The sequence below is a fragment of the Erythrolamprus reginae genome, chromosome 2 (assembly GCF_031021105.1).
Source record: "Erythrolamprus reginae isolate rEryReg1 chromosome 2, rEryReg1.hap1, whole genome shotgun sequence".
Taxonomy (NCBI): domain Eukaryota; kingdom Metazoa; phylum Chordata; class Lepidosauria; order Squamata; family Dipsadidae; genus Erythrolamprus; species Erythrolamprus reginae.
This window is the reverse complement of record NC_091951.1, coordinates 8,598,260-8,614,769: the sequence shown is the minus strand read 5'-3', so window position 1 is coordinate 8,614,769 and position 16,510 is coordinate 8,598,260. Positions and strand designations below refer to the sequence as shown.

Sequence of the window (16,510 nt, the reverse complement as noted above, 5' to 3'; positions counted from 1 at the left end):
CATTCTTAAGGCAGCAAAAGCCTCCGAGGTATCTGAAACATCTGTTGCCGAAATTAAACGCGCAACCTCAACCGTTCATCACATTCCTGATGAATCACCTTGGCACGCCTGCTCTCCTGATGAAAAACACTCGGAATCCGCTACTCCAGACGACACCTGTCTCCAAATCCGAAGAGCCTCCGACCATGACGCCAAAGAAGCCTCCCGTACCGACAGATGTGCCGGCTGCAACGGAAATCACCCTCGTTTTCGCTGCCATTTCAAGGACGCCTATTGCCGCCGTTGCCAGCGCCGCGGCCACATCGCTGAAGTCTGCCGCGCCGCCAACCCAACTCCAGCTACTCAGCAAAACCAACGACCCTATTTTTCACCGAGGAATCGACGACCACCGTTTTCACGCAACGTTTCCCGCCCGGCTGACAACTCGCCCTCTTCTACCCAACGAGGTAACTCCCCTTCTTCCGTAAACTGCAATTTCCCCGCTGCGGAAAACAAACTATTTGTTTCTCTTTTCCTCAACGGCCACCCCTGCCAAATGGAATTAGACACCGGTTCCAGACATTCCATAATGCCTTGGGAAAAACTTAGATTATATTTACCTCGTGTAAAACAAACTGACTTGCAACCTTGGGAACCGGGTTTGAGTGATTTTCAGGGCCATTCAATTCCAGTATTAGGATGCTTAAATGTTCCTATTGCGTTTAAAAAATTTCAAGGGTTTTTACCTCTGTTAGTGGTTGACGGTCCTAAACACACATTACTGGGACTTAGATGGTTACAACCTTTAGGCATTGAAATTTCAGGGGTTAACAATGTATGTGACTCTTTTGACCCAAATGATTTGTTGAAAGAATTTCCCGAAGTTTTTTCTAGCACTCTGGGTAAATATACAGGCAGCCCCATATCGTTTAATCTGGACCCAAATATTTCGCCTATCCGATTAAAGCCCCGCAGAATTCCCATTCCACTTTTGCCTAAAGTGGATGAACAATTGGACAAATTGATAGCTCAGGGCATTCTAATTCCCACTGATCATGCCAAATGGGAAACCCCTATTGTAACGCCCGTTAAGCCGGATGGCTCTATTAGAATTTGCGCAGATTATAAAGCCACGATTAATAAAGCACTACAGCATAATGCCTATCCAATCCCAGTAGTGCAACAACTCTTGCACACCTTAGGAAATGGGTCCATCTTCGCGAAGTTGGACCTGGCACAGGCATATCAACAGCTTACCGTAGATCAAGACACCTCTGAGGCCCAGACAATCGTAACTCATAGAGGTGCCTTTAAATGCACCCGGCTCCAGTTTGGAGTCTCTACCGCCCCAGGTATCTTTCAGGGTCTGATGGAACGCATTTTAAATAATATTCCTGGGGTCGTTCCATATTTCGACGACGTATTAATATCAGCCACATCCAAATCTGAGTTATGGGACAGAATCAGGCGCGTTTTAACTAAATTTAAAGAAACAGGACTCCATTTAAAAGCAGACAAATGTTCTTGGGCTGTGCCCAAAGTTGAATTTTTAGGTTTTACAATAGATCGTTTTGGAATTCACCCCACAAATGACAAAGTTGATGCCATAAGAAATGCCCCCACCCCCTCAGATAAGACAGACTTACAAGCATTCCTAGGACTCCTTAACTTTTATTCCGTCTTTCTTAAACAGAAAGCGACGGTGGCAGAACCGCTTCATAACCTCCTAAAGAAAGACTCTGCCTGGACGTGGGGACCAAAAGAACAAGCCGCTTTCACAGCAGTAAAAAATTTACTTTCCTCCAACAGTGTCTTAGTACAATATAATGTAGCTATGCCCTTGTCCCTAACCTGCGACGCTTCACCGTTCGGCATAGGAGCCGTTCTCAGCCATAACTTTCCGGACGGCACAGAAGCCCCAATAGCCTATTATTCTAAAACTCTTTCGGCAGCTGAAAGGAATTACTCCCAGCTCGACAAGGAGGCGTTAGCCCTTGTCGCTGGAGTTAAACGATTTCATTATTACCTTTGTGGTCGGCCCTTTACGTTAATCACCGACCATAAACCGCTTTTAGGTATTTTGGCGGGAAACAAACAAACTCCCGCCTTTCTTTCCCCTCGCATGACTCGTTGGACTATTTTTCTAGCCGCTTACAATTATACATTAATCCACAGGGGGGGGAAAGAGATAGGAAATGCTGATGCATTAAGCAGGTGCCCCCAAACAGAATTAGTCAGTGATCCAGCCCCTGCCTCAAGCGTTTTATTAATTGAAACTAGTAAACAAACGTTATTAACAGCAACAGAAATAGCCAATCAGACACAAGTAGATCCAATTTTGAAATACATTAAACAATGGATATTAAAGGGATGGCCAATTGAACAACAACCAAACCAATTTCAACCTTTTAAGAATAGACAGTTTGAATTAAATGTGTTAAAAGATTGTATATTATGGGGAGACAGGGTTGTTATTCCAAAATCCTTACAGAAGCAAGCATTGCAGTTATTGCATATAGGTCACCCAGGAATAGTCAAAATGTAGACTATTGCCAGAAGTCATTTATGGTGGCCAGGGTTGGACAAGGACATAGAGTCATGGGTGGGTGGTTGTGTACCCTGCCAGAGAACAAGACCCAACCCACCAAAAGTCACACCATCAGAGTGGCCAACACCAAGAGGGCCCTGGTCTAGAATACATATTGACTTTGCAGGACCAATTAGGGGCCAATCCTTTTTACTGGTTGTGGATGCATACTCCAAGTGGCTGGAAATTGAACTCATGGCATCCACAACTACTAGCGCAACTATAAAGGCATTAAGGAAAATGTTTGCCACACATGGTATTCCAGATATTTTGGTATCTGACAACGGGCCTCAGTTAACAGCCCGTCAAATGGAACTATTTCTTGCAGACCAGGGCATAAAGCATGTGCTCACTCCACCTCATTTTCCCCAAGCTAATGGGCAAGCAGAACGAATGGTTAGAACCACAAAGGAAGCATTAAACAAAGCACCATTAGGAGATTGGCAACAACAAATTGATGAATTTTTAACCATTCAGCATATTACGCCGTCAGCGTCCACAAACAAAAGCCCGGCAGAACTTTTAATGGGCAGAAACCTCCGTTCTAAATTAGACAGAATTCACCCAAATTACCAGAATGACCAAAAAGAAATAAAAGTACAAAGTGAGAGACAGTTTAACATCGGGGATTTAATTTATGCAAAAGACTATGATTCCAACGATAAATGGAAAGATGGAACAGTAATAGATAAAACAGGTTTAAAAACATACATCGTAATATTAACAGATGGGCGCAGTTGGCATCGGCATGTCGACCAACTACGCAAGAGAATGAAGACTAACCCAGACATTTTGCCTACTGTAGACAAACCAATAGAGGACTTACCAGAACCACCTCGAGACTCCAGCGATGGCTGCTTGTTGCCCCTGGCGGCCGGCGAAGATCAAAATGCATCATCGCAACCAGGCCCATCAGAGACTAGCCTTAGCGGAGCAACGGAGCCAGCCGTCCAGGCAAGCAGCTCCCAGCAAAATGAACTGCGCAGGTCCCAGAGATCTGTAAAGCCACCAATCCGCTTGCAGGACTATGTGACGTGGATTAACACGTAATCATGGTCTCAGCCAAAGAGGGAGGGGTGTTGTGTTTGTTTTAAAATATTCGCAGAAAATCTGCGATTGGTTAAGACGCGGCTATTCAGAAAATAGCCGCGAAAGTTAAATGTGTGTCAGTTGGGAAAAGCCCGCGTTTAAAAGAGTATAAAAGGGCAACGGGTTAGCCGTTGCCCTCATTCCGGCAAATCTACCGTTCCAGTGTGTTGTAATCTCTCTTGCCATGAATAAACCAGTTTGATTTAAACTACCGGAGTCCTGACTTTTCAGGATTTATAAAATGTCAATCCTGCAAAAAATTAGCTCAACATACCTGCCTTAACATAAATAAGCTCATCGCCACTTTTCTTCAAGGTAATCCTTCTTTCTACTATTTCTGCCCATCCTATACTCCCAAATCAGACTCCCTTGGCAATCTATCCAATGTAATACAATCAACAGTCTCTAAAACTCAACAAATATACACTGAAAGCATGGAACCACGGCTTGCCTCCATAGAAAAAAACATCCAAGACCTGATACAAGCTAAAATACCAAAACAAGTACCCTACACCACTCTGCCACCACCACTTTATACTCCACCACAACCTCCATCTCCAAGCCCTACCACTGACCTCTCCACCCTGATGCAAGATGCCATGGAACGTGGACAAAAACGCCTTAACGCCGTACTTTTTGGCCTAGAGGAAAATGGGGAATCAGATCTATCTAATATTCGTAGCATCATCCACAACCACCATCCTCAATCAATTGCCCCTGAAAGCCTAGTTTGCGACATCTCCCTCAACACTACACTCCGTTTCCTTCTGTGCTACAGAGCTCCAAATTATGACATTACCCATGCAACTAAACTAACCTCCCTCCTAACTTGGGCAACCTCCTGCCCCATCCCATTATCTTCCTTGGCGACCTCAACTTACCACACATCAACTGGTCACTAAACGAATGCTCCACTGAACCTATACATAATGCCATCTATAACGCCGTCACCAGCCTAGGACTAGAACAATTAGTATCAAACAACACCAGACTCAACAACTGTCTTGATCTCATATTCTGCAACAGCAAAAGTGCTATCTATGGACTGCACATAAAAGAACCCTTCTCCAACAGTGACCACAGCACGATCAACTTCAACCTCAACCTACATCATCTAAATACTCACCTGAAGTATGCGGCGCCTAAGTACAATTTCAGGAAAGCCAACTATGAACTCATAGACGCCATTCTCTCATTTATTAATTGAAAATCCTTGTTCTCTAACTGCATCACCATTGATGACCTCTACAACACGTTCTTACACCAAATTAATAGACTTATAGATCTGCATGTTTCCCTCACCTCTCCTAGAAGAAAACGAAAAAATAATGTACCAGTCTCGATAAAGAAACCACAAACCAAAAAAAGATCCCTCTGGGGTAGAAACAAAATAGGCCCAGTAACCAACTTTAAAAGCCACTACAGAAGCATATGCCAACAAATAAAAGTAGAATGTCTCAACTATCACAGTGAACAAGAGGAAAACCTCCTACGCACCAAATCTAACTGTGCCTTCTACAACTTCGTCAACAACAAACTTAATGACTCCAGACCTATTCCACCTCTTGTAGGACCCAACAACAAAGAATACCACAATGACCCATCCAAAGCTAACCTCTTCAACTCCTTTTTTGGCTCTGTTTTTGTTAACAGTAATGGCTCATCCCCCCTCTTCGCAAATCGCATTCCAAACTCATTAAAAAACCTAACCCAAATCACCTTCACTATAGACTATGTTGAAAAAGCAATCCATGACCTCAAACCTTCCCTATCTGTCGGACCAGACGGTCTTTGTGCATACTTCCTAAGAAAACTTTCTTCTGCCATAGCTGAACCCCTAAGCATTATCTTCCAAAAATCCTTCAGGACCAGCACTCTCCCCAAGCTGTGGTCAAAAGCAGTAGTCATCCCCATTTTCAAAAAAGGAGACCCATCACTAGTTGACAACTACAGACCAATATCACTATGCTGCGTCCCTTGTAAAATCATGGAATCAATTATAAATCGATCAATTACCCTTTACGTAGAATCTAATAACCTACTATCAAAAAAACAATTTGGATTCAGAAAGAAACTATGCCTGCAACCTACAACTACTTCACTGCAAAAACATCTGGACTAACCACCTTGATCAAGGAAAATCCATTGATGCAATTTATATCGACTTCTGCAAAGCCTTTGACTCAGTGGTTCACGACAAACTTCTCCTAAAACTCAAATCCTACGGCATCTCAGGACTCCTCCACAACTGGATTACTGCATCCCTGTCAAACAGGCAACAAGTTGTCAAAATCGGAAGCGCCATTTCCACCCCAATCCCTGTCATAAGTGGCGTTCCCCAAGGCAGCGTACTAGGTCCTACTCTTTTCATCCTATACATCAATGACCTCTGTGATAATATTGCAAGCAACTGTGTGCTTTTTGCCGATGATGTGAAACTTTTCAACACCACTGACAACACACTCACTCTCCAAAAAGACCTTGACTTTGTTTCAGATTGGTCTAACACCTGGCAACTTCAAATATCAACCAACAAATGCTCTACCCTCCACATCGGCAAAAAGAATCCAAACCTCACATATGAACTGAATAAACCAATTCTCGCAGCCAACCCACACTCAGTAAAAGACCTTGGAATACTAATATCAAATGACCTAAGTGCTAAAGCCCACCGCAACAATATCGCCAAAAAGGCTTCCAGAGTTGTTAACTTGATCTTACGTAGCTTCTGCTCTGGCAATCTCACACTACTGACTAGAGCCTACAAAACCTATGCCAGATCCATTCTCGAATACAGCTCATCTGTCTGGAACCCACACCACATCTCAGACATCAACACTCTCGAAAACGTCCAAAGATATTTCACCAGAAGAGCCCTTCACTCCTCCACTCGAAACAGAATACCCTACGAAAATAGACAAACTATCCTGGGTCTAGAAAGCTTAGAACTGCGGCGCCTAAAACATGATTTAAGTATTGCCCACAAGATCATATGCTGCAACGTCCTTCTGGTCAACGACTACTTCAGCTTCAACCACAACAACACAAGAGCACGCAACAGATTCAAACTTAATATTAACTGCTCCAAACTTGACTGTAAACAATATGATTTTAACATTCGAGTTGCCGAAGCATGAAACTCATTACCGGACTCAATAGTGTCAACTCCCAACCCCCATCATTTCTCCCTTAGACTCTCCACAATTGACCTCTCCAGGTTCCTAAGAGGCCAGTAAGGGGCGTATATAAGTGCACTGATGTGCCTATCGTCCCCTGTCCAATTGCCTTTTCTTATATCATATATCATATATATTCTCTCCTTATCTCTCTCTCTATATATATATACATATATATATACTATATATATATCATATATATTCTCTCCCTCCCATCTATTTCTCTTCTTTTTTACTTTCTATCTTTATATATATTACTTAATGTCTATTCTCTTCCATATGTATTGTATATTGGACAAAGAATAAATAAATAAAAAATAAATAAACAAATACTATCAACAAGAGCAGAAACACAGGTTAGAGCATTGCAACCGTCAAAAACTCAGGCATATTCTGACTCAGTAGAAGAACAAGAAATAAAAATTCTGCTTTCTAACTTTCCAATAAATTGGACAACCATTTTAAAACATTATGTAACCTGAAGTACCTTTTTGTGTTTCTTTGTCACCTGCCCAATCAGAATCTGCATAGCAAATTAACTCAGGAAACTTGTTGTGTTCTGGTTCTAAGAACAATTTCTTGTCTTTTGTGTGCTTCACGTATCTCAGCAATCTCTTTATGCATGTCCAATGAAATTTAGTTGCTTTGGCAATGTACCATGACAAAAGATTAGTGAAATGTGTGAAATAAGTGAAATATTGGGTCTTGTACAACTGCTAATGTATAACAGTTACCCAATGACTGAACGATAAAGTGTTTGATCTTCAAAAATAGGACTAATCTGTTGTGTCAAGTTGTGAAAATCTGTTTGCATTTGAGAGTGACATGGGTGTACGTCAGTCATGTTGCACTTTTGCAAAAGTTGATCAATTTTATTTTCTTGTGAGAGGCTAAACCCCTTCTGAGTTTTTTCAATCTGAACACCTAGGTAATCATGAATGTGTCCTAAGCTTTTCAATGTAAAGTGTCTCTCTAAACCTTTTGCAAAAACTTCACTCGTGTTTGTTGGGATCAATGTACACTATGTCATCAACGTACACAAGTATAATTTCATAAATATTACCTTGCCTTTTTGTAAACACACATTCATCAAAATTGGACTTAATAAAGCCCATTGAATTTAGTTTGTCAATGAGACATCTATGCCACATTAAAGCAGATTGTTTCAAACCATAAAGACTTTTCTGCAGGGACCAGACATCTCCTTCTTGATCCTGGAAACCCAGTGCACCTTTGACGTAGATCTCTTCATTTAAATCAGCGTTCAGATAAGCAGTCTTAACATCAGATTGGAAAACTTCTAAATTCAAAGCAATAGCTGTGGTTAAAGCAATTTTAATGCTTTCATTTTTAACTGTAGGTGAAAACGTATTTGTGTAATCTTCAGGATAAACTTGGCAGTAACCTTGTGCTACTAATCTTGCTTTGTATATTTTCTCACAATTTGGTTTTTGTTTAATTCTGTACACCCATCGTGTACCAATAATTTTCTTGTTCGTTGGAGGCTCAACATGTGTAAACACCTTAAGTTTCTTTAAACAGTTCATTTCAATTTCCATTGCCTCATAACCTTAACCCCGTGGAAATCGATGGATAGAAGCCTTAATTATTTCAAACAAGATATCTTTATTCTTTAAAAACAGAAATAAACAAATAAAAGATTGTCTCGAGAGACAACATGACATATACGTCTTACATCATGGAAGTTCAGAAGAGAAGAGGGAAGAAGAAGGAAGTGAGTTGGCAGTATATTACATCATAAGAGGAGGATCCAATAATACAAACTAGTTAACCGTTTCATTACTAAATGTCTCTGAAGGGCTGTCAATACACAGTGTGACAAATATCCTATGCTATGCTATTCCCATTCTTTCTATGCTATGCTACAATATGCCAAGCCATGCCATCCCCATTCTATCCACCCACCCATCCATCTACCTACCCACCTTTCCTAAATATTCCTATTCTGCTATATTCTATTCTATCCTATCTTGCAGCCCTTTCCACACTCCAGATCCTATCTTATCCAACATCCTATCCCATGCTATGCTATTCCATTCTTTCTATGCTATACTATCTTATGACAAGCCAAGCCAAACTATGCCATGCCAGTCCTATTCTATCCATCCATCCATTCACCTACCCACCCACCTACCTACCTACCTTTCCAATTTCTACTCCATTCCATTGTTTTATCCTATCCTATATCCTATCCTATCCAATATCCTATGCTATGCTATTCCTATTCCATTCTATTCTTTCTATGCTATGCTAAACCATGCCATTCCTATCCTATACTATCTACCTACCTTTCTTCCCTATTCCGTTCCGTTCTATCCTATTTCCTACGCTATGCTATACTATGCTATTCCTATTTCATTCTATTCTTCGCTATACTATGTTAAGCCATGCCATACCTATCCTATCCTCTATCCATCTATCTACCTACTTACCTTTCTTTTCTATTCCATTCCGTTCTATTTTATTCTATCCTATCCTAGCCACCCACCCACCTATCTACATTTCCTAAATATTCCTATCCCACTCTATTCTATTCTATCCTATCTTGCAGGCATTTTTATAAGTGTTCTGCAGTGTGGACTGGACTGGACTAAACTTGATTGGATTGGACTCCATTACAACTGCGCTGCAGTTCCTCCCATGTGGATTCTTTGGTGTATATAAAGGCTTCCCGTGTGACTGAATGTCTTTCCACACTCCAGGCATTTATTCAGTTACTCTCCTGAGTGGATCCTTAGATGCCTGGAGATTATCTACTGGAGGATTATCTACTGGAGGACTTCTCATGTTCTGGGCACCGATATTTCTTCCCTCCCTTCTTCATCCTCCAGGGCTCCCTGCATCTTCCGAAGGCCCCTCATTCCTCCATGTCTCTATCGGAGTGTGCCCCGTTTCTGGCTCCCCACATCCCCCTCCAGGCAGCACCAATTCCCAGGCTCCCATTGGCTCACTGATTCCCACCCTTATTCACCCCCTTTTTGGACTTCGATGAACATTATGCAGCACTGAACTTTCGTGACCTTCAAGCTCCTCCTGGGAAGAGTCTGAATGTCTCCTTTCTCTGCACAACCTCTCCAGCCCTTCACAGACAAGACAAGCTTGGAAGAGGAGCAGAGTAAATGCTCTAGGCAGAAATTGTAGCGTGCAAAATTAAAGCACCGGAAAACTGCTTTTTTATTTCTCTGCTTGAAAGAAAAAAACACAGTGGACATTTCATTAAAAACTTTATTTTTTAAATTTACTTTATTTTTTTTATTTTGGTGTGAAGTACAGGAACAAAAAATAATAATCCCAAATTGAAATCCTAACGAAAGAAAGAATTATGTAAGAGGGATGAAGATTTCCCTTCCAAGCTGAGAACCAAACATGGCATTTCACATCATTCTGGCATTCTCACGAAGAGGTTAAGGAAGCAGACTAGTACTTGGTCCCAACAGCTTCGTCCTGACCTCTTTTCCTGCTCATTCTCTCTCACAAACACTTTGAGCTGCTAAGAAGTGCCCACATTATTATCTATAAGCGTTCACATTCAGTAGCTGTTGCTGAACAGCTGAATTCCTCTGAATTTTTCAAATATTTGTTTAACAAGATTTATTGAAAGGGGACGGAGCTGCAAGAATTCCCATTGTTCAACAATTTCCCATTTTGAAACATATAGACAAGGTTTTATTTGACTCTTTCATACTATCTAAATGGAAATAAAATGAAAGTCATGTTAACAATTTTCCCAATATCACAATGGTGTTGTATATCATGGTTTTACATTTGTTCTGGCTGTGAGATGCTCCTTTGTGTTCAGGTCTGGCCTCAGAAGGATAATGTAGCACTTGGGGATGAAGATGCAACCCAGCAGACCAGCACTGGAGGCCAGGATGGAGAAGACCTGCACAGCCACCATGTATTTCCCTTTGGTGCTCAGGTAGGTGGGCACAAAAGTCACCCAGACACTGCAGAAGACCAGCATGCTGAAGGTGATCAGCTTGGCTTCGTTGAAGGCCCCAGGCAGATTCCTGGCCAGGAAAGCCACCGTGAAGCAGATGGCAGCCAGGAAGCCCATGTAGCCGAGGGTAACGTAGAACATGACAACAGCCCCTTCGTTGCATTGCAGGATGATCTCCCCATGCTGGGAGAGGAAGTCAGAGTCAGGGAAGGGGGCAGAAACTCCCAGCCAGATGGAGCAGATGACAATTTGGACAGCAGAAGAAGAAAGGATGATGGAGTTGGCCAAGCTCTTCCCCAACCATCTCTTCATTTGGTTTCCTGGTTTCGTGGCCAGAAAAGCCAGCACCACTGTGATGGTTTTGGCCAAGAGAGAAGAAACTGCCACTGAGAAGATGATGCTAAAAACCGTCTGTCGGAGAAGGCAGGTGGCTTTTCTTGGTTGACCAATGAAGAGAGAAGAAGACAAGAAGCAAAGCAGGAGGGAGACCAGGAGGATGTAGGAGAGGTCCCGGTTGTTGGCTTTGACAATGGGGGTTTCTCGATATTTAATGAAGATGATTAAAACAAGGTCTGTGATTAAGAACAACAGTAGAGCAAAAGAGACCAGAATGATGCCGAGAAAGTCTTCATAAGACAGGAAGGTTATAACTTTGGGGATACATTGGACTTTGTGCTCATTAGGATATTTATCATCTGGACACTTGGTGCATTTTTTAGTATCTAAAAAATAAAAAGCAATATTTCTTTTATAGATTTTTTACATTACAATAAATACTTTTTTGGACAACACCATTTTTCAGTAAGTATTTCTGAACTATTTCATTAAAAACAACTAAGGGTATTTTTAAAAATGTAGCCAGGTATATGAAGTTGAGGGGACTCATACGATGTTAATTATTTTCTGTGTAGTGTGTAGAATTTTCATGGGAACCTACATTATTAGAGGTTAATAATGAATCATATAATCTTTTAGCCAAACATCCTGAGTCCTGCCCCATGGCAGTTAAAGGGACTTGGAGGATGCCTAGAGCAGTGTTTCCCAACCTTTTTTGAGCCGCAGCACATTATTCATATTTTCAAAATCCTGGGGAACACTGAACGGGGGGGGGGGGGGGGGGAGAGGGGCGGCTAAAGAAAAGTTTTGACAAAAAAAATCTTCCTCCATTTCGCTCTATTTCTCTCTCACTCTTTCTCTCTCTTCCTTCCTTCCCTTCTTTCTCTCTCTCCATCTCTCTTTCTTCCTCTTTTTTTGCTCTCTTTCTCTCTCCCTCCTTCCCTCCCTATGTCTTTCTCTCTCCCTTGCTCTCTCTGCCTCTCTTGCTATCTCTCTTTCATTCTCTCTCTTTCTTTCTCTCTCTTTCTCTGTCTCTCTTGCTATCTCTTTCTCTCTCTCTGTCTCTCTTTCTCTGTCTCTCTTTCTCTCTCTCTGTCTCTCTTGCTTTGTCTCTCTTTCTTTCTCTCTCTCTCTCTGCCTCTCTTGCTATGTCTCTTTCTTTCTCTCTCTCTCCCACCTCTCTCTTTCTCACTTTCTCTCTATCTTGCTCTGTCTGTTGCGCTCTCTCCCTTTCTCTCTCTTCCTTTCTTCTCTGCAGAGGCCGGCGAAGGTTTTTCTTATTTTAAATGTTCCGGGTGGCAGGGGCACGCACACACACTCGATATTCCAAATCCTGCCTCAGCTGTGAGAAGAACGCCTGCCCCGCAGCCCTTTCGCTGACAGCCTGGGACAAAAGCGCTCGGTGAAGGGACTGCAAGAGGGACCGGGCGGGCATTAGCAGCCAGATGAGGAGGACGAGAAGCCACTGCAGCCACCCTCAATCCCCCCCTTCCCTGGGTGCCTTCCAAAGGCCCCTGGAAAAAAGCAGGAGGTAGCAACGAGGCGCGAGGATAAGCAGGCAGCTTGGCAGAGGGGAAGCGCTGAGGGGCTCTCCTCCTTCCCCACCCCCGTGCTTCTCTCCCGCCCTGGCTTTTTCTTCGCCTGCAGATTTTCCCGCAGTTCAAAAGGAGGCAAGAGGTGGCCTGGATGAAATTGCGGGGAAATCATGGGGCGAAGCGAAAGCCAGGGCGGACTCGCAAAGGCAGGCTCAGGCTGCATGAGGAGAAAGAGGTGGAGGGAAAGAAGGTGATGGCAGCGGGACCTGCAGCTCGGTGGGCGTCTCCTCGTGGGATGGAATCCTCTCTTTCTCACGCTACTCCCACCATGGCTGCGTGCAGTCCCGGCGCCCAAGGCTGAAGGTCGTCCTGTGGCTGGTCTTGGGCTTTACGGTTGCTTCCTGGTTCCCTCTCCTCTCACCGCCTGTGTCTACTGCCAACGCCTCATTCCTCGGGCCAGAGCTGCTTCTTCCTTCGAGGCAGCCCAGCCACGCTGCCGTAGAAAGTGCAGAGGTTATTGCTGCCGCCTCTGCCTCCACTCAGGGAGCCATCGTGGTTGAGCTGAGCGAGAGGAAAAGGCGCGGTGACCACGGTGGCTCCCTGAGTGGAGGCAGAAGCGGTGGCAATAACCTCTGTGCTTTCTACGGCAGCGTGGCTGGGCTGGCCGGAGGGAAGCGGCAGCTCCCAGTCGAGGAACGCACATCAACGGCCGCCGGCTTGGTGGGAGGCGACGGCGGGAGACACAGGCGGTGGGAGGAGAGGGAACCAGGAAGCGACTGTGAAGCCCAAGACCAGCCACAGGACGACACTCAGGCAGGGGCGCCAGCAGTGCCCCGCCCAGCTGAAGCTTCCCTAGGAGCTTTGCGGCACACCTGGCTGTGTCTCGCGGCACACTAGTGTGACGCGGCACACCGGTTGGGTAATGCTGGCCTAGAGTATCCTATAACATCTGGAAGCAATATTCAATTAAGGAAAAACTTCCTAACAGTGAGAACAATTAACCAGTGGAACAGCTGGCCTCCAGAAGTTTTGTGTCTTACAATATTGGAGGTTTTTAATAAGATATTGGACAGTCACTTGTCTGAAATGATATAGATCCATGATGGCAAACTACGGCACGGGTGCCAGAGGTGGCATGCAGAGCCCTCACTCTGGGAATCTGTGCCATTGCCAGCTGATCTTCTGATTTCCAGTGCAGGCAGTGGAGTACTGAGAACCAGCCAGAAAAGAGCCTGAAACATGGTCCAGAAAACAGCCAAAAGAAAGACAGTTTTCACCCCATTTTTCGGACCAAAAATGACCTGAAAAACAGCCAGAAACAGCCAGAAAATAGCCTGAAAAATGGCCAAAACAGGCATTTGCACGCTGGCCAGCTAGTGTTTGAGTTTCCAATGCCCCAGCATGTCTATCTGCAGGTTCTGGTTTGGGCAGTCGGTGCCAAAAAGGTTCGCCATCACTGGTACAGGTTCTCCTGTTTGAGTATGGGGCTGGACTAGAAGACCTCCAAGGTCCTTCCAGCTTTATTTTCATTGATCGATGGATCGATATGATGGACAGAATATTTGTGTAATGAGTTCCCTCCAAAACTATCCACAACACCGCATGATGGACCTTCTCAGTGATCCTCAAAGGGGGGCCAACATACAGTGAATTGCAAGGTCTTTCAGAAGGTGGAGATGAAAGAACTCATCAAGTTTCAAAGATCTCAGATGTTCCTAGAAAGGTAAACTTAGCAGCACTTCTCCAAACTAAAAAGCAGAAGAGATATTTCCTCTGCTGTTAGTAAAGCTTGCCCAGACTTCCACCCCCTCCTCCCGTCTCTTCCCAGCCCTCCTTCAAAGTCTTTTTGATTTACTTCCTTTTAGATAAGAAATTGTGCAGGTTACAAATAATGGGGAAAAAACAGGTTTGCTTCAATCTGCCTTTTAACTTGCACTTTCATGAAAATGTTCTGGATGGATCCAGTTCCACCAAGCCTCCCATTTTCCTCAGGAAGGTCACCCACCTTCCTGAGTGGAGAAGGTCCCCTCCGGACAAGGAACGCAGTCGTAGCAGCAAACTGGCTCTCCTTCCCGAGCCCTCTTGACAAATCCAGGATGACAACTTTCCACACATTTGGACTCAGGCAGGGACTGAGCAGAAAAAAGAGAATGTGTTAGGAAATACATTAGGACTCTCCATCTATAGAAAATGTAGGTAAAAATGGAAGGAGACAATTAGCCTCTGGTCTTCATTGAGGTTAATATGAAATCTCTGACTTCTTCTAAACAGAGGCAGGAGGTATAACAACTGGCAGATTCTTCATTTAATTCCTCCCTTTTGCTTTTGGAATTTAACATTACCATAAAGTAGTTTTCTATTTAACAAAATCTTAAGGGATGGAATTGCAGAAAAAAGATTTAAGTATGATGATATATTCATATTAAAGATGAGAATAAAGTTTACTGTAAAAGGTTTAGGAAACTCTTATTTCATTCAGGTTTTTTAAATGTAGAATAAAACTGTGATGAAGAATGAAACCTCTGACCAGTAAGATCTTGAAAGATTTCCATAAAACATGACAAAAAAATCTCCATTTAGTTGCTATCTGTTGAAGAACTTCCTTTAGATGACACCAACTGGCATTGAAGGCCAATCACCCTGAAGACTCTAGGCTTTCCCCACTTGAAATGGGACCTCAGGCTTTGGGAAACAGAGAAAAGATGGCAAGATTTCTCCCACCTTATTAAGCAACTTTAGCCGTGAAAGAGCAACTTGGTCGATAGAAACTCTCTGTCTTATAAAATACGCCAGAGTCTCTTGCTTGGGATCCTCCTTGGGGAGAACCAAGTAGTAGGCAATGCCCAGATCTGCTTTTATCTCTCCATTTTGGTCCAAGTACAGTTTTTTCTGTGAAATGTTCCAAAATTCATTCTTCTCCAGAAAGGGATGAAACTAGAATGGGAACATCCATGAATTTGAAATAGAGAAATAATTGATTCTTATCCCATATTGAATCTTTCTTCTACAATTGTCTAATCTCCAAATATGGTTAAATAATACTGCCATTATCTTCAAAGATGAATGAAAAAGTTTGACAAAAATTTGTCAATCATATATTGACAAAATATAGAGAAAATATAATTGACACAATTGGTCAATTATAGGGAACTTTCTAGAGCAGATGAGAAATAAAATGAATAGATGGGGGGGGGGGAGTGATTCATAAACTCTTTAGAAACCCCAGGTAGATTTCCAGAAAGCACAGGGGTTTATCAAGAAGAAAGGTGTCAGGCTAATCATCTCCCTGGTCATCCTGATGGAAAACACTTCCAGATGTGCTAATTCTAGTTGATGAAAATGCAACATTAACCAGATTTTGCAAATCTGAAAGAACAAATCACCCACCAACTGTTTTCTCAGCCTGAAAAATTAGCCAGGATCCTTTCTGAGTTTCTTTCCCTCCCATTATGCAGCTGCTGGATTCTCCCCTCTGATCCAATCCTTCCCTAGGTAGCCTCTCTTCACCTCATCCCTAAAGTCATTCTCAGATATCATTACATTTCTTAAGTACCATATTTTGGAGTATAAGACACATTTCCTCTCCCCCCAAAAAGAGGGTCGAAATGTTGGTGCATCTTATACACTGAACACAGCCATTTTTGGCCTCCCTAAGGCCAGCTCCATGTGAAAACAGGTGAGTAGATGGTTTGGGAAGTCTGCAAAATGGTCCTGGGGGCTGAGAGAGGGCAAAACCTTTTTTTCTTATTTACCTCTTTGAAATCTTGGTGTGTCTTATGCACAGCTGCATCTTATAGTCAGCACTGGAAGTTCTAAAGATGTTGGATAACCATTTATCTGAAGTGGT

The 16,510-nt window shown here is 43.1% G+C and overlaps 1 protein-coding gene across 1 annotated transcript in view; it reads right to left on the bottom strand.

Annotated features, from left to right (window-relative positions):
• Positions 1-10,603: 10,603 nt before the first annotated feature.
• The window catches only part of LOC139159099 (vomeronasal type-2 receptor 26-like), a 30,153-nt gene continuing 24,246 nt past the window's right edge, over positions 10,604-16,510 (bottom strand). Inside the window, exons 3-5 of the mRNA XM_070736461.1 lie at positions 15,385-15,597; positions 14,669-14,795; positions 10,604-11,514 (exon numbers count right to left, since the gene is read on the bottom strand). Of these exons, the coding sequence (XP_070592562.1) occupies positions 10,604-11,514; positions 14,669-14,795; positions 15,385-15,597 (1,251 nt within the window). The remainder of the gene's footprint in view (positions 11,515-14,668; positions 14,796-15,384; positions 15,598-16,510) is intronic.